Raw genomic sequence first — 26,361 nt, 5'->3', positions numbered from 1 at the left:
TTAAGAGAATCACTTGGAGTTGATAGCTTGGAGTCCCACTCTGATGGGCTGAGTTTCTGCCAGCCTACATTTGTCTCCTCTCACTAATAGCATTATTACCTTACCTTTAAAGCCTGCATTTATGAAACATAATGATAACCCTTTTAGCTTCTGCCACATTATGGTACAAATACTCAACTCTGAGTGAACACCAGTGCTTTAAATTTTAATTCTCCTTTTCCAAAGAACAAGGAGTAAGCACATCTTTGTTAGAAAAATAAGTGCTTTAAACCTGTAACTAGGGAACAACAACTGTTACTGTAAAAAAAAAAAAAAAAAAGATATGGTCATATGGTCTGAATTCCCAGGGACAATTGCCTTTAAAAACAGGCACACAACCTTCCACCCCCCAAATCTGCCAAATTACCAGACTGAATTTCCTCACGAGCAGGCTTTAGAGGGCTGCTTGCTTGGCTGTCTGCTCTAGGATTATGAGAGAGCATCTCCCTTATCGTTTTGCACATGCTGTACCATCTGTCCTAAATCTCCTTTTATAGGGTTATGGATTCCAAATGACATTTCTTTCTTAGGAGATAACAGGGATGTCTGAAGAACCCTGCTAGTAGGTATGGCTGTAGTGCTATTTATGTCACACGAGGATTTTTTTTTCTCCCTTCATCCCACAGCCACAATGAACTCTGGTGAACCATGCTGCTTCTTTGTACCCAGACAAAGAAAAAACAGTTCACCCATAGTCCCGGGGAAACACAGGGAAAATCGCCCTGTTCTATTCCGTGTTGCGCTTGAAGCAGGCAAAGATGAAATATTACTGAATTCAGACGTTACAAGGACACAGGATATGCCTTTAATCTTTTATTGTACATTATAAAATGTTTATTGCTCTGTCTGTATCAGAGGTGCTGACCTCTCCCTCTTGGTGATGGAGGAGTATGTTCTGGCAAAGGATCCTCTGAAGAGACCTTTGGGGTTGGCCTGCCTTCTGGAACTGGCACAAGCGAAGCCCTTGCTTGTTCACAACCGTGTCTGCAGGCAGACTGCCTAGGGCCTTTCTCCCAGATCAACTCTTTTGGAAAGGCTGGTGTCAGTGGAAGTGGAGAGATGGCTGACCTCGGTCACCGCCAGCCCGTTTCTTTGCAGGGACTTTTAAACCAGGCTCATCCGAGTGCAGGCTTGTAAAGAGACTTAGACCCTTCTCAGGCCAACCTGTCTGGGTTTTGATGGGACAAATAGGATCTTGCCTCATCCCCTAGTGCATATGGAGTGGTCTTGTGGAGTAGTTAAATAAATACAGATACCCCATGGCACACTACAAAGAATATTTTTTTTTCCGTGTGATGGACTTGCATCTATCAGCTTCCAGAGCACCAGCAACCCCAGGGATCCTGTCAGCTGTGAACATTAAGCACTTAACAAGAGAGAGGAGAACCCCAACCCCTTTCCCATTCATCACCACCCTTTTCGTGGAGGACTGACTCCAGCAGACACCTGGCATTACAGCGTCACAGAAAATAGTGCAGACGGGACGTGTAAGGAGAACCAGACCTTCCCACAGGAACCCTATGAAAAGAAGCCATTTAAGAACTTAAGCCCTCAGAAAAAGGTCCCTTAGGCAAGAGCCTTTTGCAGTAAATGGCTATTGCCCCTGGAGACCTTGCATAGCAACCGGTATCATGAGTTTTTTTTCTTTTTTTTTTCTCTTTTTTTTTTTTTTTTTTGCTGACTGGCTACGTTTTTATGGACTGTTTATCACACTGTTGGCGGACTCAGACCCAGCTGATAATACCATGGAGAAAATGTTTGAAATTATCCTGGAAGCTGAAGAGGGGCTTCTGGTGTCCCCTCGTACTGGTCTGTGCCAAAGTGTTTGGAGTGCCCCGAGTATCTGCGATGACGAACACCAGCATGAGACAGGAGACACAGAAATACCGGAGTCATGAGCTGCAGCCTACCTGGAGAACAACCAGGGAAGTTCTCACAGTAGGAATGGTAACTGGGCTATGACTTTTTTGTTTTAAAAACCCACCTGTAAGACGTGTTACATGATACATATCAATGGAACAAAGCAAGCCAAGAGCACACAGCAGCCAAAATCTGGTTGCTACTCGTGTCTGTGATGATCTTTCCTTCCTTCTTGCTCGGAGAGGAGTGACAGTGACTGATGCCTGAGCTCACGTTGATACTGTCAAGATGTAGTGACAGTGAGGCAAAATAAAGATACACCGAAATCTTGTAACATTTCCAAGGACGAGGAGGCTGTTCCAGAAGACGGAGTGCGAAGGTGGAGAGGGGTGTGTGAGAAGTTGCTCCAGCCCAGGTGATTCACGAGTCCAGTGCAGGATCACCGGCAGCAGCCGTCTCACGGATGCTTTTCCATCTCAATTGTTTGTTCAGATTTCAGTTGTTGTTGTTGTTGGTTTTTTTTTTCATGATTTTTCTTACTGGCCAGATGTTTTGCAGAACACAGACGAGGAAGGAGGTGTATGCCATCAAGTGACAATCGCTGGGTCTCCTTCCAAATTGCTCCAGCATTATTTCACCTCCCCAGTCATCAAGGCTCAGAGGCAGAAAGTGAGAGTGAGAAATGGAGTCCGTCTTTCAGATGGCAGGCTGTCACGCTTCGATGATATTCACTGAGGGCTTGTTTTTTGGAAACTGGGAGAGGAGAGACAGATGAAGAAAGGGCGTATTAGGAGTAACACGTGAGGAAAAAAACATCAGAGATCTCTGCAGTGTGCTGGCGAATTTTGTTTCTGTAAAAGTCCTTATTCCCATCCCCTGAGGGTAAGGAAAAAGGGCAAGCAGTGAGCATGAATTAGTGACTGTTTCAAATAATAAGTAAATGCAAAGTGGTAGGGATGTGCCAGAACACAAGTTGTGAACAGAAACACCGGAAAGTCAAATTTAATGGAATAAGTTGGTATAAATTATAGGCTTGAGTCTCCTTACACTATAAATACAGCATGCCTTTAACATCACATGTATTACCAGCCATGCTCCCGCTGATCAATTTTTCAGTTAATTGCGAGGCTAATGTCCCCTTTACCGCTTGCCACCTAACTGCTGCTCTGGGGGTAAGGAACCAAGCAGCTCAGGGACTGCAGCATTGCTCAGCACATTTTTTTCCTAGAGATGCTCAGATATTTCAAAAATATGGACTGAAATCCAGTTTACTGATGCACGAGGGCTGACCCAGATGTGGGAGTGAAACGCTGGCCTCCTGACACACCTGAGGTGCTCAGATGCTTGAAGGAGCCACGGTGCTGGCATGCGTGGAGGTGAAGGAGTGCTTCCCTTCTGCATCCCCGCTGGAGGAAGGAGGCTGGAGCAGGGATGTTTAGCAGCAGCTGCTTTTGGAGGTAATTTAGCTGAGTCCCAGCTGGAAGTTGATTGCCTGCCGTGCCCCCCACCCCGTGTGCCAGCCTCACCTTGCTGCGGAGGAGCCCACCGCCCTGGTGCTCGGGAGTGCTGTTCTCCGAGGCGCTCTTGACTTTCTCCTTGCTGTTATTTGGCTCGTTATCTTTGATGATATCGTACTGTCTGCAAAACAGGGCGATCACCCCTAACAGGAAAAAGCATTAGTGATCACAGAAATGAGCTCAGCCCCTGGAGCCTGCAGAGATCAGAAATCCCTTGCTTGCCAGCCAGCTTTGTGCCTCCTGGTAGAGATCTCGGCAGCATTCACACTTGTTCCTAAGGATCATTTTCTAACACAGCTAGTTGGCCCTCTGGCTGTTTCCTTCTCAGCGCCAATTCCATGCTAAACTAGTTAGATGGAAGGACAGAAGATTAATTATATTCCAATTTCCCTGTCATTAAATGGGACAAGTGCTTTAAGCCCTACATTTGGATAGCGATTAACACTGACCGTGTGGTTAAATGGTATCTTTGCTTTGCAAACACAGGAGCTCCTGGAATTTCTGGTGAGTGGAAATGTGCCTCATGATCTTTCTCCTCTGAGGTGAAGAGAAGGAGCTGGAGCTGGCAGACAAGGCATGTACTGTACCCGCCTGCTGACGATGTAAGCCAGGGTCTCCTGAGCAGCAGGACAACATCTGCAAATATGCAACGGTGACGGCAGCAAAAGCTGCCGCTGGAAATTTCCTCCCACACGCACAAGCACAAGAAAAGAAAAGCAGGGGCAGCAATGACAAATAATAAGATTGAGATTGTCTTTCTCGGAAGCTTTTACATGACATTTTGACCAAATGACTTCTCTGCCTGGAAATTCCAAACACAGGGGTAAAGGAGACCTGAGCAGATGTTGCTTCTTCGCAACTGGAAAATATTTTAGCTCCCCTAACAGCAGAACATATGTACAGCTTTTGCCAGATATCACAAACCACTTCCTAAAGCGAGGTGGTGTTATGGCAGCAGCCCCCAGGTGTTACTGATGAACACAGTGGTCCAAATTCTTTCTGTGTATGTGAACAAATGGCTGATCCTGGGAGAACAGGCTAACATCTGGCATAGTCACACCTTCTGTGCCTCCTGATGGTAAAACTGAGGCACAGAGAAATGCAGCCAGCACAGGAGCACGAGGCTCTTCTCTGAGTTGAGAGCCCGGGGCACAAACTAATTCCGGCTTGCATTTGCTAAACCATTGTCATGTGTTCAGGTTGTGGCCAGGGTAAGAGCTGCAAAGAGTTGTTTACATATTGAGATTTGGTAAAGAGCCCACAGGATGAAGAAGAGCTCTTTCCCACACCCACTTTCCTTCATAAATGTAAGTCATCTGACTAGAGGGGAAATTGTGGCATTAGCAAGTTCTTCATTCAGATGCTGATCGGAGTTTTAGATTAGGCTATGGCAGGAGATGAATCCGTTGTTCAGTCACTTCATGTAATTATTCATGATTGTTTTTACTGTCAGGGCATTTAAATTGGAATGTGCAAAGATAAAGCTTGATTTAAATGCTGGAAAGACCATGGGCTACAGATTTTTGTTAACCTTAATTTGGGTTTTCATTTGGTTATCGTCGTTAGCAATAATTGCTTTACAATGCATGGTAACCTCAGGTCTTTCCAGGGCAAAAAATAAAACTATTTTAGTGGATCTGATTCTGTGTCACCTGGATTCACTTGAAAGAAACCTCGCAGAACTGTATTAGAGGACAGCTAATCCCTCCATCCCCGTTTTGGCAGCTCTCAGGTCAGTGACTGGCTTCCTATTCACATCTCTCCATGGAGGTGTTCTCAGCTCTGCAGAAATTAGTAGAAGTGGGCCAAATCCTTTGGTTAAGTAAACCAGTGCAACCCACATGGGCTCGGGATTGCTGCAGTTTACAGCAGCAGGGGTGGCAGGCCACTGTCCTTAGCAGACAGACCTTCACGCAGCGTGACCTAACCCCGGGGGACCTGTGAGCTGACCTCAGCCCCTCAGTGCTGCCGTGGTCGTTTTCTCTTCCAGCCGAGGAGAATTCTCCGTGCAGCTCTTGGCATCTCCGTGAGTGGGAATCTGGTTGGACTGGGACAGGGGGATCAGAGGCGGAGTGGCAAAAGTTGTCTTTTCTGGATCGCAGATTTACCACAGCGCCAATTTCCCTGCCTGGCAATTTTCTCGGGTCACCTGAACCGTTCCCCATGGCAGCCTGCTCTGTGACTCGCAGGGAGCAAATGTTGTTTCATTCATGCCTTGCGCTGCCGCAGGAGCAGCAGCTGACTGGCAGCCAGGGGAGGCTGGGGCTCGAAATAGAAGACAAGCGCACAAACTTTATTTCCCATTAACTCACGCATGTAATATCCAAACTGAACAAGCTGAAGAGCTGCCTGCAGCCACTCTGGATGTGCTAAGCTGACGGGGTGGGACTCAGGAATTTTCCTCTCCCTGTTTGCTAGCTTAAAATACAGGAGCGAGATCTGTCCTAGGCACAATTTGGTATAAGATCAATTGAAACATAGTCCCAAACTCATGTTGGAAAGAGCTTGTGCAGATTTTCCCTCCTTTGGTTAATGTGCTTCTGCTAATGTTCCTCCTCTTCCTATTAAATACTGTTCTTTGTGTTTTAACAGTGGATTTTGCACGTATCTGGGTTTATTGGTGTTTTGATGTTTGGAGCTATTTGTTCTTTCAATGCTACCATTGTTTGAGTTGTTTTTGCAGTGGGTTTTGGTGTATATATAGTGGGTGTTGAGAGCAAGTCTCTTGATGTCTGATGTGTGTTTGAACTTTGGCAGAATTCTTACGGGAATTTCTGCTTTGCATGAGAGCTGGAGTCATATAATAAGCCAGTTAATTACAGTGACCTGTGTCATTTGAAGGGCTCGAGGCATCCTGGCGGATGGCTGAGGACATTATCATCAGTGCTTTCTGGAAAAATTGCGCTTACAGGATTAGCCATGCTGAATTAGACAATTGGTTCATCAAGTCCATTATCTACTTCCTGCTGCACCAGATCACAGCACTGATTCACCTGCTTTTGGCACTGCCCAGCTCCTGATGCTGCAGAGGGAACTGAAGTGCCCTTACAGCTGAATGTGCAGTGCTCTTCATGGGAGGAAGGGTTTCTTTTCAGGTCTTACACGATTACACATGCAAACCAAGCAAGCCACAAGCCCTGGGGATATTATGTGCTTTCGACAGAGAGATTGAACTGACCTGCCCACATAAACAACACCACAACAATGATGAGAATTTCCCCTGCTCGCAGCTGTTGGTTTTTCTTCGCCATCTCCTTCATTGTCACCTCATCTGCACAAGGGGAAAGAGAGATGGTGAAACCTAGCCGTGCGGGCTGCAGGCACCAGTTCAGCGGTGCCCTTGGCTCAAATCATCAGCGCAGAGCAGTCCTCCTCGCCCGCCAGCCCCGCGAGCTGTGCCTTGAGCCTGCAGGGCACCGAGCTCTGCAGCCGCTGCCCCCTGCCCGTCCCTGGCAGCCTGCAGGGGATGGGGCAGGGGGGAGAGGTAGGACGGGGCCAGCGGGCAGCTCCTGTGGAGGTGCTGCCACGGGGGGAGCCCACACGGGGTCCAGCCCTGTGGTTATTTCACGCTGCTGGCTCTGATCTCTGCCAGCGCCGTCTGTGCCTGTCACAACACCTTGCATGCTTCAGCAGCTCCTCTCCCGGCTCGGGAGCGGGGAGCCTGGCATGAGATTTTTCACCGGGGCCATGGGATTCAGAAATGAGCAGAGCCTTCTCGCAGGGCGTAATGCGCCTCCTCGCCTTCGCAGCACTAAGAAGATTACAGTTCAGGCCTCCGGGGAGGGAAGCAGCTCTCCGCTTAGTGCTTTCAGATGAGCAGCAATTCGGTATTTACCGACACCAAATCATTTTAGCAGGAAGAGTCAAGAACTCACAACTGCCTAAGAACCGCAACAGGCTGAGTCCTCGGCTGAGTCCCCTTGATATCCCAGCCCCCTGTGGTCCCCAGCCCTCGCTGTAGCAGATTCTTCCTGCCAGAAAACCTTCCACATCTGGTTTGGCTTAAGAGGAGCAAGTGAAGGAGCCTCCAGGCAGGAAGCTGGAGACATCCATCACCCGTGGAGGTATTCAAAGCCCAAGTGGACATGACCCTGGACCACCTGCTCTAGCTGACCCTGCTTGAGCAGGGGGTGGGGGCAGATGATCTCAAGAGGTTCCATCCAACCTCAGCTATTCTGCAATTTGGCAGAAACCTCTGAAGTGTAAGAAAAGTGGAGTCTGTGGGTATTTTTTCCCCTGCTGTCCTGGAACCCAGGCACAGGGGGCTCAGCAGGTCCCTCGGGGTGTCCTGTGAGGACAGCTGGGCTGTGCCCAGTGCCGCCCAGAGGTCTGGTTCCACAGGAGAGCACGGGCTGCTCAGGAATTTCCCCTGGCATTCCCCACTTTCAAGGATGCTGGACACACTGCTCCCAGGCTGGAAACCTCCTCACTTCACCCGTTAAACCTCGTCTGAAACGGGAGGAAAGAACAGCCAGCTGTTGGGAGCAATGGCTGCTCACCTTTCTGCAGTATTTTGCAGGGGCAAAGTAACCTCATCTTGATCTCAGATGCACTCAGTGCGTGTCCAGTACTGAGGTGTAATTGTACTCAGTACATTTCTATTGCAGTCCCACTGTGACAACAGCCTGAGCCAGCAGCACCGTGCTGGGCACAGCCCAGAAAGCAGCACAGCCTCAGCACCTCCTTGTCTGCTGGGTACCCTTGGGGCATCCCTCTTGTCTCAGCCCCTTGCATGTTTAACCCAGCTGTCCTCATTGCCCAGCACACTCCTGGCCTCCCTGCAGAGCCCTGCGCTGCCTGGGCATCCCAGGGACCACACAGGAACTCACCCACACTTGCCTTTATTTTTAGAGGCTAGTTTCTCAGCTTCCCTGGGGGTCTTGAAGAGGACTGGCTCACTGGCAGGGCTCTGGCCTTGGATGCTGATGGACTGGACATGCACAATGTACTCAGTGTCCTCCTCTAGGTCCCAGAGGGCACAGGAGCGGGTGGTGGTGTTCACCTCCTGGATGAAGCGCAGCATCCGCACGTCCTTCTTCTGGAAGCCGAGAGAGGAGAGCACAGAGTGGTGGAGAGGCCTCCCCGTGCGTGCTGCTGGCGTCTAAGGCCACTGCTTCCTGCCCTGCCCACCACAGACGTGGAGACGGTCGGACCCTTTCCTCTCTGCAGCTACCACAACACGGAGCACTGCTGCAGAGAGGATGGGGAGGAAGCTCCCTCCTGGACCACGAGGGACAGGACAAGAAAGAATGGGCTTAGACTGCAGCAAGAGAATTTGGAAACGGAGGGGACCTGGGGTGAAGATGAGCATGACCGAATCTGGGTAACCGTAGGCACTGTACCTGCTGGGAAATTGCAAATCCAATGACAACTTCATCCTCCAGAACATCCCAAGTCACAACGGCAGAGTTGGCTTTCAGGTGTTTGACCGTGACATTGACTGGAGCCGATGGGCTGTCTGCAAGGAGGGAGAGCACAGCCTTTACAGGGGCACTCGCAGCAGGACACAGAGCAAGGGCAAGGAGGGGAGTGGGAAAGGGCTGCTCGGGGGCAGAAAAAGGAAATGTAAGGCATAGCCAGGGACTGAGGCATGAGAAATGGAGCTGCAAGTGACCTTCCTGTTGGTGGCTCTGGGTATGGGACCTGGAAATGGCAGATATTCCATGTCTTAATTACCAGTGAGGTCCTAGCGGTCTCTGCTGAGAGTATGAGTTACATTATACCCGTGAAACATCCGCCCCGTGGAAACAATTTGACGGCACAGCAGACTATTGATTAGCTCACTCGTCTCCCCAGCCACGTTCCGTGTTTTCTCTGGTGTGTCCTATTACAGCCTGACAGTGACAGCTGGGAGGAAATGCAAAATCTATCTTAGAAGTATGAAAACGGGATGCTTTGATGAGCACTCTGGGGGTTTGAAAGTCAGTGGTAGTAAACGGGAGTGATTCTTCTGCTTTTTCCTGTTAGTCTGAGAGAATTTTTTTATACACATTTTGTGTTTTTATATGTAGCTGCTGGATGCTCCCTCAGATGGCCAGAGGGCATTCAGCAGCCGTCCACTACCAGGACACAACATGCTGCACCAGCCACCGATGGACCAGGGGAATGTGAAAAGGCCAGACCATGAAAGCAGTAGCCCAAGGCTCTGAATTTGGTGTTTTTTTGAGCACAGCTGGGTTTCCAGCCACAGGGTCAGCCTGTGCAGCTGCCAGCCCTCGTCCTGAAGCCCTTTGCTTCTCCAGGAGAAGGTTCTGCCTCATAAGTTTGGCACCGTCCTTCCCGTGCTGTGCATCAGGTTGTACTCCTGGTCTCTCCTCTGGTTAAACTGAATTCCTAATCGCCAGACTGTGCCCCAAACTGAAGGTGGTAAATGCTAACCAGAGTTAAAAGTAAATGCTAACCAGATCGCAAGGACTCTGAGTACCCCCAAGAGGTCAGCAGGGTGGGAATGGGTCATTTGTTCTGACTTGCATCAAAGAATAATACTTCTGCTGCTTTTTAACCACTGCACAGTGCTGCCCTTCTGGGGCTGGGGCTGAGGCCAGCAGTAAAAGAAGGGCGCACGTGTGCACGTCTCCGGTAACACTTGTCGGATTTGCAGTCAGTCCCAGCCGCCTGAATGTGGCCGAAAATATTCTAGCTGCAGTGTCAGTGCCTCCAAACGACTGACTTCACTCCTGGTGAATGCTCCCTGGGGAACAGAGAAAATACCAGGAGTGCAGAACTCCTCATCTGAAGGCTGGTGCTGTTCTACACCTAGCAGAGCAATGACCTGATTCCCTCTTTCCTCCCCAAAGCGGTGCCAGCCTTCAGGGCTCCCCTTCCTGCCAGACCCACATCTACCAGGCAGGACCCTCAGGAATAGGATGTCTGCACGAGCCCTTCAGACCCAAACTGGTCATGGGGAGTCCTTCAGAAAGCAAAAAAGCTCAGAAGAAGGTGCAGGGTCAGGTTCACATGAATTTGAGACCTCAGAAGGCAGAGCAGCAAGCAGGGTGGTCTTCAGGGTTTCACGGAGGGAAGCGTCCTTCCTTTCTGGAGCACACCATCAAGGCGCTATCAGCACAGAGCATTAGCATCTCAGGGCATGGCCTTCCTGAAATGGGGCAGCAGGGTCCCCACCAGCCCTCAGGGAAGGGAAATATTTCATCAATGTCCTCCGCAATGCCAAGGAGAAGCTGGGCTGGGAGCTCAGCCTGGTGGAGGCGGCTGCCTGCTGTGACCCAGGGAAGGGACGTGGGGCTGCAGCTCCCCACCTTCCCTGTCACCGAGCCCACGTGCTGGCCAGAGGAGGGTCTAATTTTAGTAAGGGGCAGTCAGCAGACGGGAATGCGCACCGGGAAGGTCTGTGAGTCATGCCTGGTGAATTCGCTAGAGCATATGGAGGACATGGAGGAGCTGGGAGACAAAACAGCCCCCAGCTGCAGCCAGGCACTGCACCCGTCTCACAGGGCAGCTGTACGGTCAGATCCCAGCGTGGTTGTCTCTCCCGGATATTTTTAGGAGAAGCTACCACTGATTCACCCAGGAGGACTTTGAAAAGAGATGGATTGGCCTCACAGGAACAGAGAGCGGAGTATCGGGGAAAAAGCTTCAGGCTGGGAAAGGGGCACAAGCAGTGCACCACCCTTGGTGCCTGGGTCCCCTTTGAGGTTTGTGACCTTGAGCACAGCTTAAAAAACATCAGAGTTTCCTGATGACATAAAACATGGGTGAGTTGGGAAGGTGTCGCAGAGCTGGAGGAGAGGAGCAAACAACGCCCCTGGGAGCTGGAGGGAGGCTGCAAGGCAGAGGGGATGCGCTTGGTGAAGCTGCAGCCCCGGGCTTGGAGCCCTCAAAGCAGGACTCCAAGTGCAGGCAGGGGAGAAATCAGCTGGCGTGCATGGTCAAGAGCACTCCAGAAAGCCCCCTCCATGGTACTACCTTTGTAAGACGGTGTAGTTAAAGTCAAAGATAACACAGCAACATCTAGGACAGATCTGAGCATGCCTTTCCTTCACTACTACAGATTAGGAGGAGCTACACATAAATCAGCGGTGTCAAATCAGTACAGAAGTGATATGAAAAGAGAACCGAGCGCAGCGTTTGACAGAAATACAAAGCCGGGAAAATGAGTTCCCTGCTCCCAGAGCTGAGTGAGTAATTTGCGAGCAAAATTTTAATCCGTGAGGATGCTTTTCTCCCTGCTCCCAGGAGATGCATGATGAGATCATGACTTTCTAAAATCTAATCATTGTTCCAAGATATTCCACACCGCTTTTGGCTGCCTGGGCCAGTTGCGGCTCTTTGTAGTGCCAGCCCGGCTGAGCTCAGTAATTTCTGTTTCCCAGCTGGCTGCAGCGGGTCAGCCTCTCTAGCAGGGCCTCGAGGTGCCAAATCCAAACGTCTGGCTCCTTTCGGACTCATCTGCAGCTCCTGGAAACTTTGCTGTGTGCCTGCAGCAGCCACGGGAGCTGCCGGTGCTCTGAGGAGCAGGCACAGAGCGGGATGTCCCCAGGGCCAATTTCTTCCCCGCTGCGGGTGAGATAGCAAGGAACACGCCGTGCATCAAACCTTCCTCCTGCATGATTACTCCGGAGACACTGCTGGCAGCACAGCCCCCGTCTGGTCTGTAAGGAGCCCAGACTGTGCAGGATTCCTGGCTTAGCAGTTTAGCTTTACCCCAGCTCGGGGGCTGCAGTGCCTGCTGGAGCAAATCACACCTTGCAGACTGGCGGAGGATCTGTTTGGCCAAATTTGAGCGAGAGCTGTGTGCGTGGATGGAAAGATGCTCTCATTTTCATGCCGGCAAAACTCACAGCCCCCTGTTTAGGGAGGAACCGATCAATTAAGGTAAAGTCATGATGATTTTTAACAAGGAATGGCTACTTCAAAACTGATTATGCTTAAACCATGTTTTGTTTCTTTCTCACCCTCATCAGTCTTGCACCTCCCAGGGCTGTCGCAGCCCGGTGCTCCTGCCCACCCTGGGCCTTTTGGCAAGAGAGGGTCAGAGCCACCTCCACACAGCGAGCAGGCGTGAGCAGCAAAGATTACTCTTAATCCCCTCTTAATGCTGAGAACTCCTTCTAGCCTCTCATTAAACGCTCTGCTGATTATTAATGGACTTTTATTTAAGAGAGAGGGAAAAAAAAAAAAAGCCACAACGCTTTACAGCTTTGGGCTGATTCCCTCCTGGCTTTTCATTGTCAGCACAGCGGCTGCTGGCACAAGGAGCAGAGAACCACCCACCTGCCCCTTACGGTGACTTCGCCACCGCAGCTGTAGCATGGGCAGGGTGGAGCTGCTTCACCTCCAGCTCCCTCCACACAGTGCACCCAAACCGTTTGCTGGATGTGCTTTTTGAATCAGGAGCTTTAAAACTCAGGATGTTGGATCGTGGGAATTAAGTTTTTCATTAAGAGCCATGAAAGGTGTAGAAGAATGTGTGTGATGCAAAAGAAATCACATGCGGGGACATCACTGGCTTGTTTTTTCTAGGATGCTGGGGCTTCTCTAGGGAGGTGCCAAGGCCACAGACGTTACAGGGAGAAGCTCCGAGCTCCTGGCCCTGCTGCCACGGGCCCTCTCCTTACTGTTGTCTCTCTCTCCTGTGAAGCCACCCAGTCCTCTCAGTTTGCAGCCCCTGCCATGAGCTCCTATGGTGGGGCTGGGGGTGGCAGCCAGCTTACTGCCCTTGGCCATGCCAGCTGCTGGAGGAACCATCTGCACAGAGGAAAAGGAAGATGGTGTTAATGTCACACCCCGGGGGTCACCTCTGCCTGATGAGTTACGTGCTCAGGCTCTAGGTCTGGTATGAGGGCATCTCCCTGGGTTTATCTCTGCGGCCAAGGAGCCCGGCCTCCCTCTTATCTGCTTCTTCCAAATTCAGTGCCTTGCACACTCCGGTCTCTTGGAAATGCCTGGAGTTAAAAGCAGATGCTTCCTACATTGGCAAGGCTATGCTGTGGTCATGGCATTTTTCTAATTCACTCAGCACCTCTTCCCCAAGCAGCTCCTTTACTGTAGCAAAGGGCTCAACCGAATCGGAGCCCCTGGGCTGGGGTGCAGCAGTCGGGGCACCTGCAGAGGCTCTGGAGCTGCTCAAGCAGAGCTGCCCAGCTGGACCCGGACCCCGGCCACTCTTGCAGGCTGTGTGCTCCAGCACCACAACCCTTCCTACAGACACAGGCGATGGAAGGACGCAGCCTGCCAGGGGAAGGAGCATCGGTACGGTCCCACGTGCCGCTCTCCGCAAAGCGCCCCTGCCTGCTGGCTGCGTGGGAGGGGGCAAAAGGCTGCCTTTTCTGCCTTCCCGAGCCTTTCTCTGCTCTCCCAGCACGGCTCCCTTCAGTGGATGTGATTGCTTGTCAGCTTTATGGGGTATGTAGGAAGGCTGGCGCGCCGTTCAGCTTCCCTGAGTGTTTTAATGAAGAGAGCCTGCAGGGGAGTGGGAGGGCGCAGGGCGCACCGCTGCTCTCCCTCTCTGCGCCCGCTCGCGTGGAAGCGGGGCTGTTTGCCGAGCCCTGCCGGTTCCAAAGACCAGAAAAGAACAATCGGTGGCTCTTCAGGCTGGGAAAGAGGCAATTATTTCCTGCTGACCGCCCACTCCTCGTATTAATGGGATACTAAAAGGCCAGCCCCCGCTCGCCCCTGAGGCTCTGTCCCTGATTCCCTGCTGCCCGAGCACGCAGGTGCAAACACTGCCGGGGCGGATGGAGCCCCCCGGAGAGCACGGTGCTGCTCGCTGTGTCCAGCCAGCCACTGGGAATTCCTCAGGGTAAGAGCAAGGGGTTAGAGGAGTCAGCGGAGCTGGTCCTCAGCAGGGGTTGGAGCAGCCTTGTGCCATCACTACTCTGGAGAATTCCCCATGCTGCCAAACCTCCGACTGCGTCCCAAAGCCAGGCAGGATTTGCCCAGGTCTCGCCAATGCCCCGACTTTGGTTTTAACGCTGCCAACCCAGAGCTGAGTCATTGTCGAGGCACGTTTTATCCAGGGCCCAAACGTCCAGGCAGGACTGGGCACCACGGTCTTTTACAGCCCCTCAGCCCGCAGCCGTGCACTGCCAGGGAGGCACAAGAGCGATGTCGGTGGCAGCAATGGGGAGCAGGAGCTGGAGCTCGATGCCCAGAGCTCTGCGGGGAGCTCGCTGCCTGGTCCCAGCCCAGCTCCGCTCCTGTGCACAACACTTGGGTTTTTACTGCACGCACACAGATTTTCCTACTTCAGTGCTTGATCCATTTGTGCCTTTGACTGAATTATGCCTGAGCTAGGCCTTAATTTGGGCTCTGGGTACTTTATAAAACAGGAGGGGGTTAATTAACAATAAATGCCACATGGATGAGGCCGCACTCAGCACCAGCACATGGGCACGGCTCCATGAAGGCTGCTTTTGGATCCTGCCAGGGTGCCCGTGCATGGCTAATGTGTGCGAGCTCGTCCCGCTCCGTCTTCCCCATGCACGTTCCCAGCAGGAGACAGCATTTGGAGGAGGGTAGCGCAACCTCAGCTGCTTCGCACAGCAGAGTCCCTGCTGGGAGGCTGACACCGAGGTTAGAAACCTCCATATTTCAATTAAACCTCTCCTACGCTGAACGCAGAAATCAATAAAGTGCTGACGCCATCCCTCAGCTGGCCAGGAATCTCCGTGGCCGTGGTGAGACGGGAAGGGGCAGGCGTGGGCTGCTCGGACATCTGCAAACTGCTGCCAGAGCCGTCCCTGCCTGCTCGTGCGTGCCGCGCGCTGCTCCCGTGGTGATCATGCACGTGAGGCTGCCAGACCGTGGTCACCTCGGCTCCCCGGCTGCAGGAGGAGGGCAGCGAGTCCCGTGGGGACCAGCACCCCTGTACTGGTTATGCTGGTGGGGAGGACGGGGGGATGGAAACCCGGCCTCTGCAGAGGGAGCCTCATTTGTAGGGTGGCTCGAGGCGTGCAGGAGAGGCAGGAGAGCTCGGAGCTGCTTCGGGGCAGTGCCCAGAACCTGGCCTGATGCCTTTGGGCTCCTTTTGGGGAGCGGATGGGGGTGAGGTGCTACCGGGCTGCTTGACCTGGAGGCTGAAGGGAAGGCTGAGGGCTGGATGGGGCCCAGAGCTGTGCTGGAGGGTGAAGTCTCACCCAGCCTGGGAGAGACTGTTTCACCTCCATCCCACAGAAATAAATCTGACCTGAGCTGCCTGATGTGTAGGTATATTTCAGGGATGCTGTTTGCCCTGGGAAGCTGCAGGGGCTGAGGACCATTTTGAGGTCTTTCACCACCGCTGCACAGCATTCTGCTGCTCCTACAGCCCCTACCAGCCGCCTGGTCTGGCACAGATCACCTCCCGCTTCCACTGCTCTGAGCTGGGCAGAGGGGCCCAGCCCACCCCCAGAGCAAGCACAACCGCAGAACGAGCCGTGCTTCAGACCTGCTGAGCGGCCCCAGGGATTTCTCAGTGGCAGCCACAGGAGTAAGTTGGAGAGGTTCCCCCGTGCCACCGCTGAGGGCTGTCGGAGAGCCCTGGGTGGAGGCTTTCTCAGCTGCCTCCCCGTGGTCCTGCCTCCCCTGCTGCTCACCTTGGCATCACCTTGCAAGAAGCAGCCCTGGGTGGCCAAATGCTCCTTCCAGAGCAGGGCCCAGTGTGCGCAGGGTCCGAGCTCTGCCCTCACTGCGGCTTGGCAGAGGAATTTGTGCCATACCCCCTGGGTCTTTCCTGGGGACAGCAGCTTTAACCCCCCAGCACGCATTATTTTCAGCCTGCTTTCAGGAGCTCTGGGTGCAAAGGGGAGCACAGCTGAGGCTTTACCCTGCCACCCCCCGCTGGCTCCTGCAACCCCCCCTGGCCCCTGCTTCCTCTCCAGGAGCTTTCCCGATGGCTTTTGGCTTGCTCGCCTCAGCGGCCTCGTGGCCACGTGGCTGGCAGTGCCGGGGACGCAGTGCTGGTGGTGATGCTGCCACCACCTCTGTGTGACCTTGGGACGATCGCGCCGTGCCCACCTTCCTCTTGTCTTGTCCCCCCCATGGAAACCCGGAGCAGCACCAGCCCCAGCCCAACGCCTCCACCGGCCCCTGCAGATCCAACAGCACGAGCGGGATGCGGCAGGGACGCGGGGCACAGCACCAAGGTCACGCAGCTTCGTCTGAGCCAAGGAGCACCGGGGCTCCTGCGGCCCCACCGCATGCTGCAGGCGCACACCGGGACCGTGCTGCGTGCTCACGGGGCTGCCGGCCCCAGGAAGCAGACGGGCTCCCCACAACCCATGAACGCTGCCTGCAAGACAAGCAGCGGGCGGTGATGGGCAGGGACACAGCTCCATGTTTACTCTCAGTCACCGGCTGAGGTGATTCGAGGATAAGGAAGAGCAGGGGAAGTGTCCTAGTTTACAGGAAACCGGGAAGGCCGTTGCAATTCCAGAGGTGTTGTTTTCCCTGTTGCTCCCTCCTTTTAGGAATGTTTCATGAATGCCCCTGGGTCTGCCCCTCGTCAAACGGCCTCTCCAGTGTGCCGATGTCTAGCCAAGGATGTGTGCATTGAACCCAAAGGTTTTTGGGGGTTCCTGCAGCCCCAGCACAGGCAGGACAGGGGTGAGCATAACTCCCACAACTACTGGGGCTGGCTGGGGGCAGGAATTTCCACTCCCCGGAGCTGCACATCGCCAACAGTCACCCACAGCCTCCTGGCATGCGAGATATTCTGGCAATCAGCGTTTTGCAAATCGAAGCAGCTGTTCCACCAGCATCCTGCAGCCACACCGCCTGTGCTCGGGAGGGAGAGGGCCCTGTCTGCGTGCACAGAGCCGGGAGGGTGCCTGGCAGGGGCCGGGGCTGGGGCTGGGGCTGCACGGTGAGCGAGGGCTCCAGGGGAGCACCAACAGCGCTGCCAAGACGTGGCACCCACACAGGGCACTTGGGCAAGGGCTCAACCTGGCCAGAGCAGGGAGCTGAGCACCTCCTGGTTGTGTCAGGATTAGGACGAGCTCCCAGGGACATTTATCTTCCCAAAAGATCCCCCTTAGAGGACCCGGCCAGCTGGCAAGGGCCTGGTTTCGTGTCACCAGGACGTGCCATGTCCCATGGTGAGGGGTCCTGTGGGGCTGCCCAGGGGGGGATTACTGGGGCCGCCAGCCCACGCGTGGGCAGCGCACGGCTGCCTTCGCCTCCTCTGCTCCAGCTCAGCCCCTTGGCGTGAGCCACAAGGGTAGGAGCAGGGACAGGGGCTGGGGGCTCCTGCTGCTCCCCCCACACTGCCGTTTTCACACCCTGTGCCCCCGAGCCTCCCTCCGGAGAGCCGGGACACCGGAGGCAACCGCGGGACGGGGGCTCCCTGCCCTCCTCGTCCCCTCCACCGGTGCCCACCAACTCCTTCCCGGGGCTCCCCCGGTGCTCCCCAACCCCCTGCCCACCCCCGGCGCGCCCCGGAGCTCTCCGGGCCCATCCTCCCCGTTCCTCCCGGAGCTTCCCCCTTCGTCTCCCCCCGGGCCCGGCGGCCCCCTACCTGCCTCCACCGGGCGCAGACCGGCGTAGCTGAAGCAGAGCAGGAGCGCGGCGCCGGTGCAGCCCAGGAAGGGCTCCATCCCCCGCGCCCGCCGGGCCGAGCCGCTCCGTGCCGAGCCGCTCCGGGCCGGGCCGGCGGCGCGTCCTGCGGGCGCGGCGGCTCCGTTCAGCACCGCGGAGAGCTCCGAGGCCCGGTGCCGCCGGGGCCGCCCGGTTCGGCCGGGGGGGTGGGCTCCGAGCCCCTCGGCAGCGCGGCGCGGCTCGGCTCGGCTCGGCTCGGCCGGGAGGAGGGGGCGGGCGCGGCCCCACCGAGCCCCGGCTCCGCCCGCTGCAGCGCCGGGCAGCCCCGCTCCGGTCCCTCCCCCGGCCCGGCCCCGCCGCCTGCCTCAGTTTCCCCAATCCTGGGGGTTACCGGGGGGGGGCGGGGCCCGGCCACCGGGAGGAGCGGATGTCCCCCCCCCCCCAAGCAGGCGAGCCCCCCGGCCAGGTGCGCGGCACCGGTGACATTTCGCTGCCTGGGTTTCGCGCAGCCTCCGCGAGTCAACGGGGCTGGAAATGCAGCGGGAACGAGCGTTGGATGAGCTGCTCGAATTAGCCGTGCCGTGAGGTTAATTAAGCCGGCAGCGCTCTGATTTATGCTAACTAGCTGCAGGGAGCCCGAGCGCTCCCAGCCCAGCCGCCGGCTGCCACGCCGCTGGGTGGGGGCCCTGCCCCGGCTGCCTCTGCTGAGCCCCCCCCCGGGCACCCTGCACTTGGAGAGGGACACAGGGGGACCCGCTGGTGGCCTGGCAGTTGGACTCCAGTGGCACAGCAGGACCTGGTGCCAGCCACCTTGGTGGCCCGGGGTGGCCCTGCTGGCTGCAGGGTGCCACCGGGAAGGGGCCTTGGCCCCAGCAGGCACGGACACATCAGGCTGGAGCACCCAGCCACAACTGGTGCTGGAGGCAGCGGGCTCCAGGCTGTGCATCCAGGCAGCATCACTCAGCTGTGGGTATTTATCCTGTGCTGTTTGCATAATGTGGCCGGTGGGCTCCCAGGAGCATCCGTGTACTCCTGGTGGTCACACCAAGCCTGGTGCCCGTGGGGCTGTTTTACAGACTGGCGCTTTCTCTGCACTATGATGAGGGTCAGTACTGGCTGCTGCTGCTCTTTCCTCTCCTGCATCCTCTCGGTGTGCTGCTGGGGACCCTCCGGCCGTGCCAGCACTGGGCACATGGATCACATTCGTGCTCGTGGGGCTGTGCGAGATGGGGGCTCTGTGCTGCTGGGGGCCGTCTCCTCGCAAAGCAGGAGATCCACAGAGCTCCCGGCATCTCCCCGTGAACGCAGGCCCTTTGCTGGATGGAGAGACACCAAGGGACCCAAAAAGCCTCCGAGGGGGCCAGGAGGTGACCCTGCCCTCCCGTGTCCCAGCGCTGTGTCACTGTCCCAGCTCGGTGCCGTTCCCCCCGCAGCCGAGCCCAGCTCCACCGCAGCAGCTTCCCGCGGAAACGCCTCAGTGCCTCCCTTTCATCTCCGGGCTGGCAGCAGATTAAAAATTCATCACTTCAGAGGCAGAGAAGGTGCAAGGGAGGAGAGGGAGCGCGGGGTTGCTGGGGCTGAGCTCGGCGCCCACTCCAAGCCCAGCCGCACGTGGCCGGGCGGTGTGAGCTCGGCTGATGGAGCCGGTGCTGGGCTCCAGCCTCCTTTGGGCCTCTCCTCGTGGGGTTGTGAGGTTACACGGGCCGGGCAGGAGCAGGACCACGAGTGCTCAGCTCCGTGGAAGCCGCAGCCAGGCTGTCTCCAACTGACTGCTATGATGGGAAGCCGACGCCGAGGCCGCGGCGTGACGCACCGCCACGCTCCGGCACTTCCCTGCCTCCGCACAGGGAGTCCCAAATCCCCCAGCAGCCGCACCATGGAGGGCTTCCTTGTCACACAAAACCTCCCGGTGGGGGCTGAGGCAGCCGGGGCCACGTCTGGAGGTGAAGCAGCGTGACACGGCGCGGGGAGGCAGGCGAAGGTTTGGCCTCGTGGCCTCACCGGGATATTTTGCTCCGTGGGCATGGCGGTGCCGCAGGAACCGGACTCTCCCCGAGCTCAGCCCAGTTTCATCCCCAAGCTCTGAACTCAAATTCACTGCCTGGAAACACCACCAGTGCCCCCCAGTTTGTCCCAGAGGAAGGGGTCACTGGGGCTGGGCCCTACCCGGAGCCCCCAACCGGTGGCAGGGCCCCGGTTGTGACCCAGTTGCGTCCCAGTTGTGCCCAGCAGGTGCAGGAGGGCTCTTCCCCATCAGGCCGGTGCCAGCCAGGCTCCCCCAACAGCTTTGGGGTGTGCTCCGGTGTTTTCCTGAATTGAAGACAATTAAAACCATAATTCCCCATTTTTTTACCCTTTTGCCCTTTCCGCACACAGGAGGAACATTTGCTCCTTCCAGCCCTGCCGTCCCCGGGGGGGCTCCCCAGGAGTGGCCCCCACACAGCCCGCGCTGCTCCATCCCCCCCCTGCCCCTCTCCTCTCCCACCTCCAGGGGGGGGCTTTGGGGTGCCCTGGCCCCACCACCCCCCAGCAGCCGCTGCCCCAATGGCCCCGGCACATCGGTGTTCAGGTCACGTCGGGGGGAGATGCACATCGGGGGGTGGGCTGCACATCGGGGGGGGCTACATATGGGGGGCAGAGGGGGGGCTGCACACCGGGGGGGGGGCAGCAGGGGCTGTGCCGCGGGTCGCTGCTGCCACCTGCCGGCACCGGGCACGGCCACACACACGGGGGGGGGGGAACCGCAGCCGGGTCCCCCCCCGGGACCCTCCTGACCCCCCCAGGGAGGGGAGCGCCCCTCCGCCCCCCCCCAGCTCCCAGACGCGACCCCCGGGGTCCTGCCCAGGGCTCGGAGCTCCCGCGGGGGCGGCAGGGGGTGGGGGGCAGCGGGGTCTCTCCGGCTCCAAGCCCCCGGGAGTGGGGTGTCCCCCCCAAATTTCCCCCCCCCGGGGGCTGCCCCGCGGTGCTGCTGCGGGACCGGGGCTCCCCGGACACCCCGCGGCACCGGGAGAGGCGCCGCGAGAGGGAGCCCGAGGCACGCGTGGCGGCGGCACTGGTGGCACTGGTGGAACTGGTGGCACTGGTGGCGCTGGTGGCACGGGTGGCACGGGTGTCACAAGTAACACGGGCGGTTCAGGTGGCACTGTTGGCACTGGTGGCACAGGTAGCACGGGTGGCACTGGTGGCACTGGTGTTTAACCCCTCTGGCCCCTAGGGAACTGGGGGGAACGGGGCAAATCCAGGTCCAGACGCCTCTTGGTGCGCTCCCCTTGCTCCATGAGCCCTGTCCCCCTGCTGTGTCCCCTGCCCGGGACAGTGGTGTCACCTCTGCAGCCCTCCAGTCCCACCATGGGACACAGTGGGGACCAGCAGTGGCCCCAAACCCATCCCTGGGCGCATCCCAGTCACCTGCAGCGCTGAGCCACAGGTCCCAGCAAGAAGGAATTGGGGCAGAACCGAGCTGGAGTCCCCTGGGGCATGGGGACAAGCTGCTGGGAAAGCCTTGGGGCTGCAATCCAGGACAGATGGCGTGGAAAACCAGGCACCGAGCACCTGCAGCTCGCGCGTCCTTCCCCTGCACTTGCTGCAGCCAAATCCTGGGGCCACTGCTATGGCCGGGGGCCTGCATGTGCCTGGATAGCCCCGAAACACCTCCCAGCCCCGTGTCCCAGCGCACCTGAACACGTGTCCCGGTGCCAACACACGTGTGCCCATGGGGACCAGCTCAGTCCCGACCTTGGCTGCCCAGACAAGGTGAGGTGTGTGCTTCAGGGCTGCGGCATGCGGCACCGGGACATGGGGACGTGGGGACATGGGGATTTGGGGACGTGGGGACGTGGGATGGAGCTGTTCCGTTACGAAACGTCCCCGCATCCCCGCAGCACTGTCAAGGTTTAGCAAGCGAGCGGCTCCTGATCCAGATGAGCTTGGGCATCACAAAGGGCTTTGTATTCCAGGAAGCCTATTAGAGATTTAAATTATACAAATGGGCTTTTTACCAAAGATCCTCATTATCTGGGCATTTTCATTTAATCCTCGGCTATTCCTGCAGCCCCTGCCCCGCGCCCCCGCCGCGCTCTGCTTACCTTCACCGCGTCCTCCACAGGCTGTGCAGGGCCCAGGGACAAGGACAAGCTCCGGGGACAGCGTGGGCCCACGGGAAGGGGTCTGCGGGGCTTTGGGGAGCCCCTGGTGGGGTTTGCTGATGCAGCCTGAGCCCCTCTCATTCCCCCTCTTGAGAAGAAGGAGGAGGAGGAGGAGGATGAGGAGGAAGGGGGCATCCCCTCAGCAGCACCCCATGTCTCTCCCCACTAAGCGAGCACGGAGGTGGGGAGTGGGGCTGCGCACCAAGCGAGTGGGAGGCTGGGGATGGAGGCATGGGGATGGAGAGGAGGGGATTGGGGCTGCTTTGCCCCCCCCCAAGCCTGGGGACCCTATAAATCACTGTGGGGTTGGTGGCACAGCACGGTCCTGCCCGCGCCCCGCATTATCCCCTCCCTCCTGCAATCCATTCCAGCGCGGGGGATTAGGTGGGTTTAGGGCCGGGTTTGAGTCAGAAATGGGATGCTTTCAAATCATCCTGCGTCAGTTGTGCCCTCTGTCACTCATGCAGAGGGGGATTAAAATAGAGATGAAGATTATCGGAGGGGAAGAGGCACCCCCACCTGTGGGGGGCCCAGCTCCCCCACACACCTCCCCACCAGGCACCACTTTTCCCTATTTCCTCGCCTTTCTGCTCACACCAAGGCCCCATTTCCAGCCCCCTTAGCGCTTTCCAGTCTCCTTTCCTACAGCACAGGGGAGAGGCACAGCCGCTGTCCCGCTCCTCTCCTCACCATTTCCCTCAGTTTCCAGCCCAGACCCATCCCAAAACACCCTTGGGCTCGATGCTGGTCCTGTGCCAGACCTGTGCCCAGCCTGTGCTTTGGGCAAGTGCTGCTGATGGGCTTTGAAACCGAAGCAGTCCCCGTCCCCTGTCCTGTGTCGGGTTGGCATTTCTGCCTGGTGACGCCAGATCCCCCCCTTGGTGCATCCCCTTGGCCTCCCTGAGCGTGGTTTTGGTGTGAATTTGCCTCATTCTGGGTCTCTCCAGCAGTCCTCCCCCCCCGCTCCCTGTTCTGCAGCGACCGCCCGCCCCTGCCCCATTCCCCGCAGAAGGAGCCGGGGCTGTGGGTTTAATCCCTTTACGCATGTTTATTTGTATAATTCAGAGGAGAGTGCCTCTTCCTCCCATCTGCCCCTGCCATCTGCTCCCCATGATATTTCCGAACAATCCCGGGCTTTGCAAATCGATCGAGTGGCGCAGGAAGGCAGGGAAACCTGCTGGGGATGTCACCTCCGTATGGGCAGCAGCTGGCACCACGGGCGCCTTTTCCCGGTGCGGGGGGCGGCTGCCGGAGGCCGTTTTGCTCCAGCCCCTGTGAGCAGGGAGCACTGAGCTGTCTCTACCTCTGGGGGCTCATTGGGGACCCCACCCAAAACGTCCCCTTCTCACCCCAAAGGACCTTCCTTGGCCCCCCTTGGGCTAGCAAGAAGATGAGTGATAAACCCGTGCCCGGGATCTGGGGATGCCCAACACGGGCTTCCCGTAGCCCCCAGTTCTGCCACCCCCTGGAGCCTTGGGGCAGCGGCTTCCTTCCGAGGGGACAGGATGGGGACAGGCAGAGGTGCTGGCAGGGTGGCACTGGTGGCAGGGAGAGTGGTGCCCTGGGAATGGGCCCTAAATTCGGTGTGCGTGCGTGCACATGCGTGTGTCTGCGTGCCCTTGTGCAGCCCCATCCCGGGCCAGGATCGCACCCCACACCAGTGATTTTTGTCACAGAGCCCTTGGGACCCTCCCCAGGGCCACATCGGAGCCCAGAGCATCCTCCTGGGTCTGCAGGCACCCGAGCTGCCGGCCTGTGGCGACCTCCCCATGCTCCCAGTGCTCCCAGTGCTCCCAGTACGCCGTCAGCTCCCAGCTCCAGCCCAGCCCTTGCAGGTCACCGAGCCTTTTTCTGCCCTCACCCGGGGGTGGGCGAGCAGGGGCACGAGTGGGGCAGTGCCCCGGGGCCGGGGGCTGCTGCCGGTGCCCCCCGTGCCGCCCCCCGGTGCCGGTGGCCCCCCCCGGGCAGGAGCAGCTCCTCAGGGGGGCCCGGTACCCCCCAGCCATGCTGCACCGTCCCGGGGGTGTCTGCTAAATGTGCCCCCTCCCGGGAGCATCTTCCCTTGGGGGGGGTCCCTGCAGCCCCCTCCTGAGGTGCCCAGTTTTGGGAGGAGCCCCCAGTAATTCCCCTGCCCCGGGGGCATCTTCCCAGGGGGTGCCCCCCCTCGGAACCCCCCGGCCGCTGCGCCCTGATGTGGGGAGGGGGCTCTGGCTCCAAGTGGAGACCCGCGGCCCCCGACCCTCCTCGGGGCTCCGGAGCCAGCAGGAGGCGTCAAATATTAACGGGGGAGGCAGAGGTGACAAAAATATCCAAAAATAACCCAAAATACCCCCCCCCCGCCAGGGGAGCTGGCCCAGATCTGGACCCAGAGCCCCAGCCAGGGCTGAGTCCGGCCCCTTCCCCTCCTCCAGCCCGCTGCGCCCCCCCCCCTTCCCCCCTCCCCCCGGTGCCACAACATGGCCCAATCTATTATGCAAATGACCCCGGAGGGTTTATTACGCAAATACCGGGGGGTGGCTCCCCCGGGGCTGGTCCCGGCGGCTCAGAGGGGACGGCGGTGATGGAGGGGGGCGCATCGGCCACCGCCTCCAGCCGGGTGCCCAGGGGCTGCCAGGGAGCTCTGCCCCGTCCCTCTCCCCTCCTGTAGGGCGCAGGGAGCGGAGCCGGGCCGGGAGCCCCCCCAGCACCCCCCAACACCATGGGGAAGCAGAACAGCAAGCTGTGCCCGGAGATGCTCCAGGACCTGCGGGAAAACACCGAGTTCACCGACCTGGAGCTGCAGGGCTGGTACAAGGGCTTCCTGAAGGACTGTCCCTCGGGCATGCTCAACGTGGAGGAGTTCAAGAAGATCTATGCCAACTTCTTCCCCTACGGCGACGCCTCCAAATTTGCCGAGCACGTCTTCCGCACCTTTGACACGAACGGCGACGGGACCATCGATTTCCGAGAGTTCATCATCGCCCTGAGCGTCACCTCCCGCGGCAACCTGGAGCAGAAGCTCGTGTGGGCCTTCAATATGTACGACTTGGATGGCAACGGCTACATCAGCCGGGAGGAGATGCTGGAGATCGTGCAGGTACGCACGGCCCCGGGGTGCGGGCAGGTTTGGGGCAGGTGCCCCGTGTTGGTCCCTGTGCGGGGCTGGGTGAGCCCTGTGGCTGCAGGAAGGAGCAGCCCCCCGGGGCAGACCCTGCTCCTTCATGTCCTGGGGCCAGGGTTTCCCCTGGGCACCCTATCCTGGGGTTTTTCCCGCTGCCCATGCATGTGGCAGCCACCCCGAGGACCTGGTGCAGGTACCCAGGAGCTGCTCCCCTTGCCCAGACCCCAGCCCAGCAGCAGCAGCAGCAGGGGGTGACTGGTGAGGTTGTTTCATCAACATCTTGGTGGGCATCACCCAGCAAGAGCAGCTCCCAGCTGCCTCCTGCAATCCAGCTCGTTCCCCTGGGACAGACACAAGCTGTGCTGGGAGAAAAATCACCCCCCAGTCTGGGTACATGGGCAGGGACTGGTCCCAGTGCGGGGAACCCCAAGCCCTCTGCCCCCCACCTCGGGTTGGTGGCAGGCGCCCACCCCTCTCCCTGTGTCCCTCTCCCAGGCCATCGACAAAATGGTCTCTGTGATGAACGTGCCCGAAGATGAATCGACTCCGGAGAAAAGAACGGAAAAAATCTTCCGACAGATGGATACTGATAACGACGGTAAATGAGAGGAGATGGAGGGGATTAAGGGAAAGGTCTCATGGCTAAATCCGGGGGTCTTAGAGGGAGCCGCACGCACGCTGATTAAATGCCTCGCGTCTGCTAGGGTGGCCGGGGGGAGCCCCAGCAGCCGAGGGGTGGATGGGGGGGGGGTCCCTGATATGTGTTGGTCCTGTGTGCCCCTGCGTGTCTGGGATGGGGCGGTGGTCGCCGCGCTGAGCCGTGTCCCCCCTGCAGGCAAGCTGTCGCTGGAGGAATTCATCAAAGGTGCCAAGAGCGACCCGTCCATCGTGCACCTGCTGCAGTGCGACCCCCGCGGCACCGGGCAGCTCTGAGCCCCTCCCCAGCCCCCCGCAGCCCCCTGCCACCCCCGTCCTGCAGCCGGACACCATCGCCCACCACGGCCCAGCACGGTGGAGCCACTGCTGCTTCTCCAACAGGCGCGGGGATCCGGCCTAGGGGACGAAGCCCCGGTTGCTTGTGCCCCCCCCCAGCACCACCAGCATGCACACACTGCACACAGGGCCGGGCCAGCCCCTTCCCCACGGCTGGAGCACAGGTGGGGGCCGTGGGGAGGGGGGCGCGCTTCTGGTCTTTTAATACCTGCAAAATAAAGTTTGTGTCGGTGCA

At 57.7% G+C, this 26,361-nt stretch overlaps 2 protein-coding genes across 3 annotated transcripts; one reads left to right on the top strand and one right to left on the bottom strand.

Annotated features, from left to right (window-relative positions):
* Nucleotides 1-821: 821 nt before the first annotated feature.
* Nucleotides 822-18,127, bottom strand: FNDC5 (fibronectin type III domain containing 5). The gene is made up of 6 exons (XM_084497044.1): nt 17,869-18,127; nt 8,759-8,874; nt 8,256-8,454; nt 6,595-6,687; nt 3,426-3,559; nt 822-2,652 (listed from the first exon to the last, which is right to left on the bottom strand). The coding sequence occupies exons 1-6, from the start codon at nt 17,945-17,947 to the stop codon at nt 2,611-2,613; spliced, it is 663 nt and encodes a 220-aa protein (XP_084353170.1). The 5' UTR covers nt 17,948-18,127; the 3' UTR covers nt 822-2,610.
* HPCA (hippocalcin) lies at nt 3,569-26,361 on the top strand. 2 transcript variants are annotated; one of them, XM_084497046.1, is made up of 4 exons: nt 3,569-5,148; nt 24,681-25,109; nt 25,629-25,731; nt 25,969-26,361. In XM_084497046.1, exons 2-4 carry the CDS (start codon nt 24,732-24,734, stop codon nt 26,064-26,066), a joined length of 579 nt encoding a protein of 192 aa, XP_084353172.1. In that variant the 5' UTR covers nt 3,569-5,148; nt 24,681-24,731; the 3' UTR covers nt 26,067-26,361. The 2 variants fall into 2 exon arrangements, with proteins under 2 accessions (XP_084353172.1, XP_084353171.1); XM_084497045.1 differs by lacking the exon at nt 3,569-5,148 and having other exon boundaries at nt 24,592-25,109.

This window comes from Aythya ferina (assembly GCF_964211825.1).
Source record: "Aythya ferina genome assembly, chromosome: 24".
Lineage (NCBI taxonomy): Eukaryota > Metazoa > Chordata > Aves > Anseriformes > Anatidae > Aythya > Aythya ferina.
Note: the sequence above shows the minus strand (reverse complement) of the source record. Positions and strands in the feature narration are given on the sequence as shown.

Bases quoted from the DNA above. Each gene is read 5' to 3' on its own strand.
- FNDC5 (XM_084497044.1), bottom strand. From the start codon at position 17,947: ATGGAGCCCTTCCTGGGCTGCACCGGCGCCGCGCTCCTGCTCTGCTTC. The intron at 8,875-17,868 runs GTAGGGGGCCGC...CCCTCCTTGCAG, and splicing joins TCTGCGCCCGGTGGAGGCAG to ACAGCCCATCGGCTCCAGTC. The intron at 2,653-3,425 runs GTGAGGCTGGCA...CTCCTCTCCCAG, and splicing joins GTGGGCTCCTCCGCAGCAAG to TTTCCAAAAAACAAGCCCTC.
- HPCA (XM_084497046.1), top strand. From the start codon at position 24,732: ATGGGGAAGCAGAACAGCAAGCTGTGCCCGGAGATGCTCCAGGACCTG. The intron at 25,110-25,628 runs GTACGCACGGCC...TCCCTCTCCCAG, and splicing joins AGATGCTGGAGATCGTGCAG to GCCATCGACAAAATGGTCTC. The intron at 25,732-25,968 runs GTAAATGAGAGG...TCCCCCCTGCAG, and splicing joins GATGGATACTGATAACGACG to GCAAGCTGTCGCTGGAGGAA.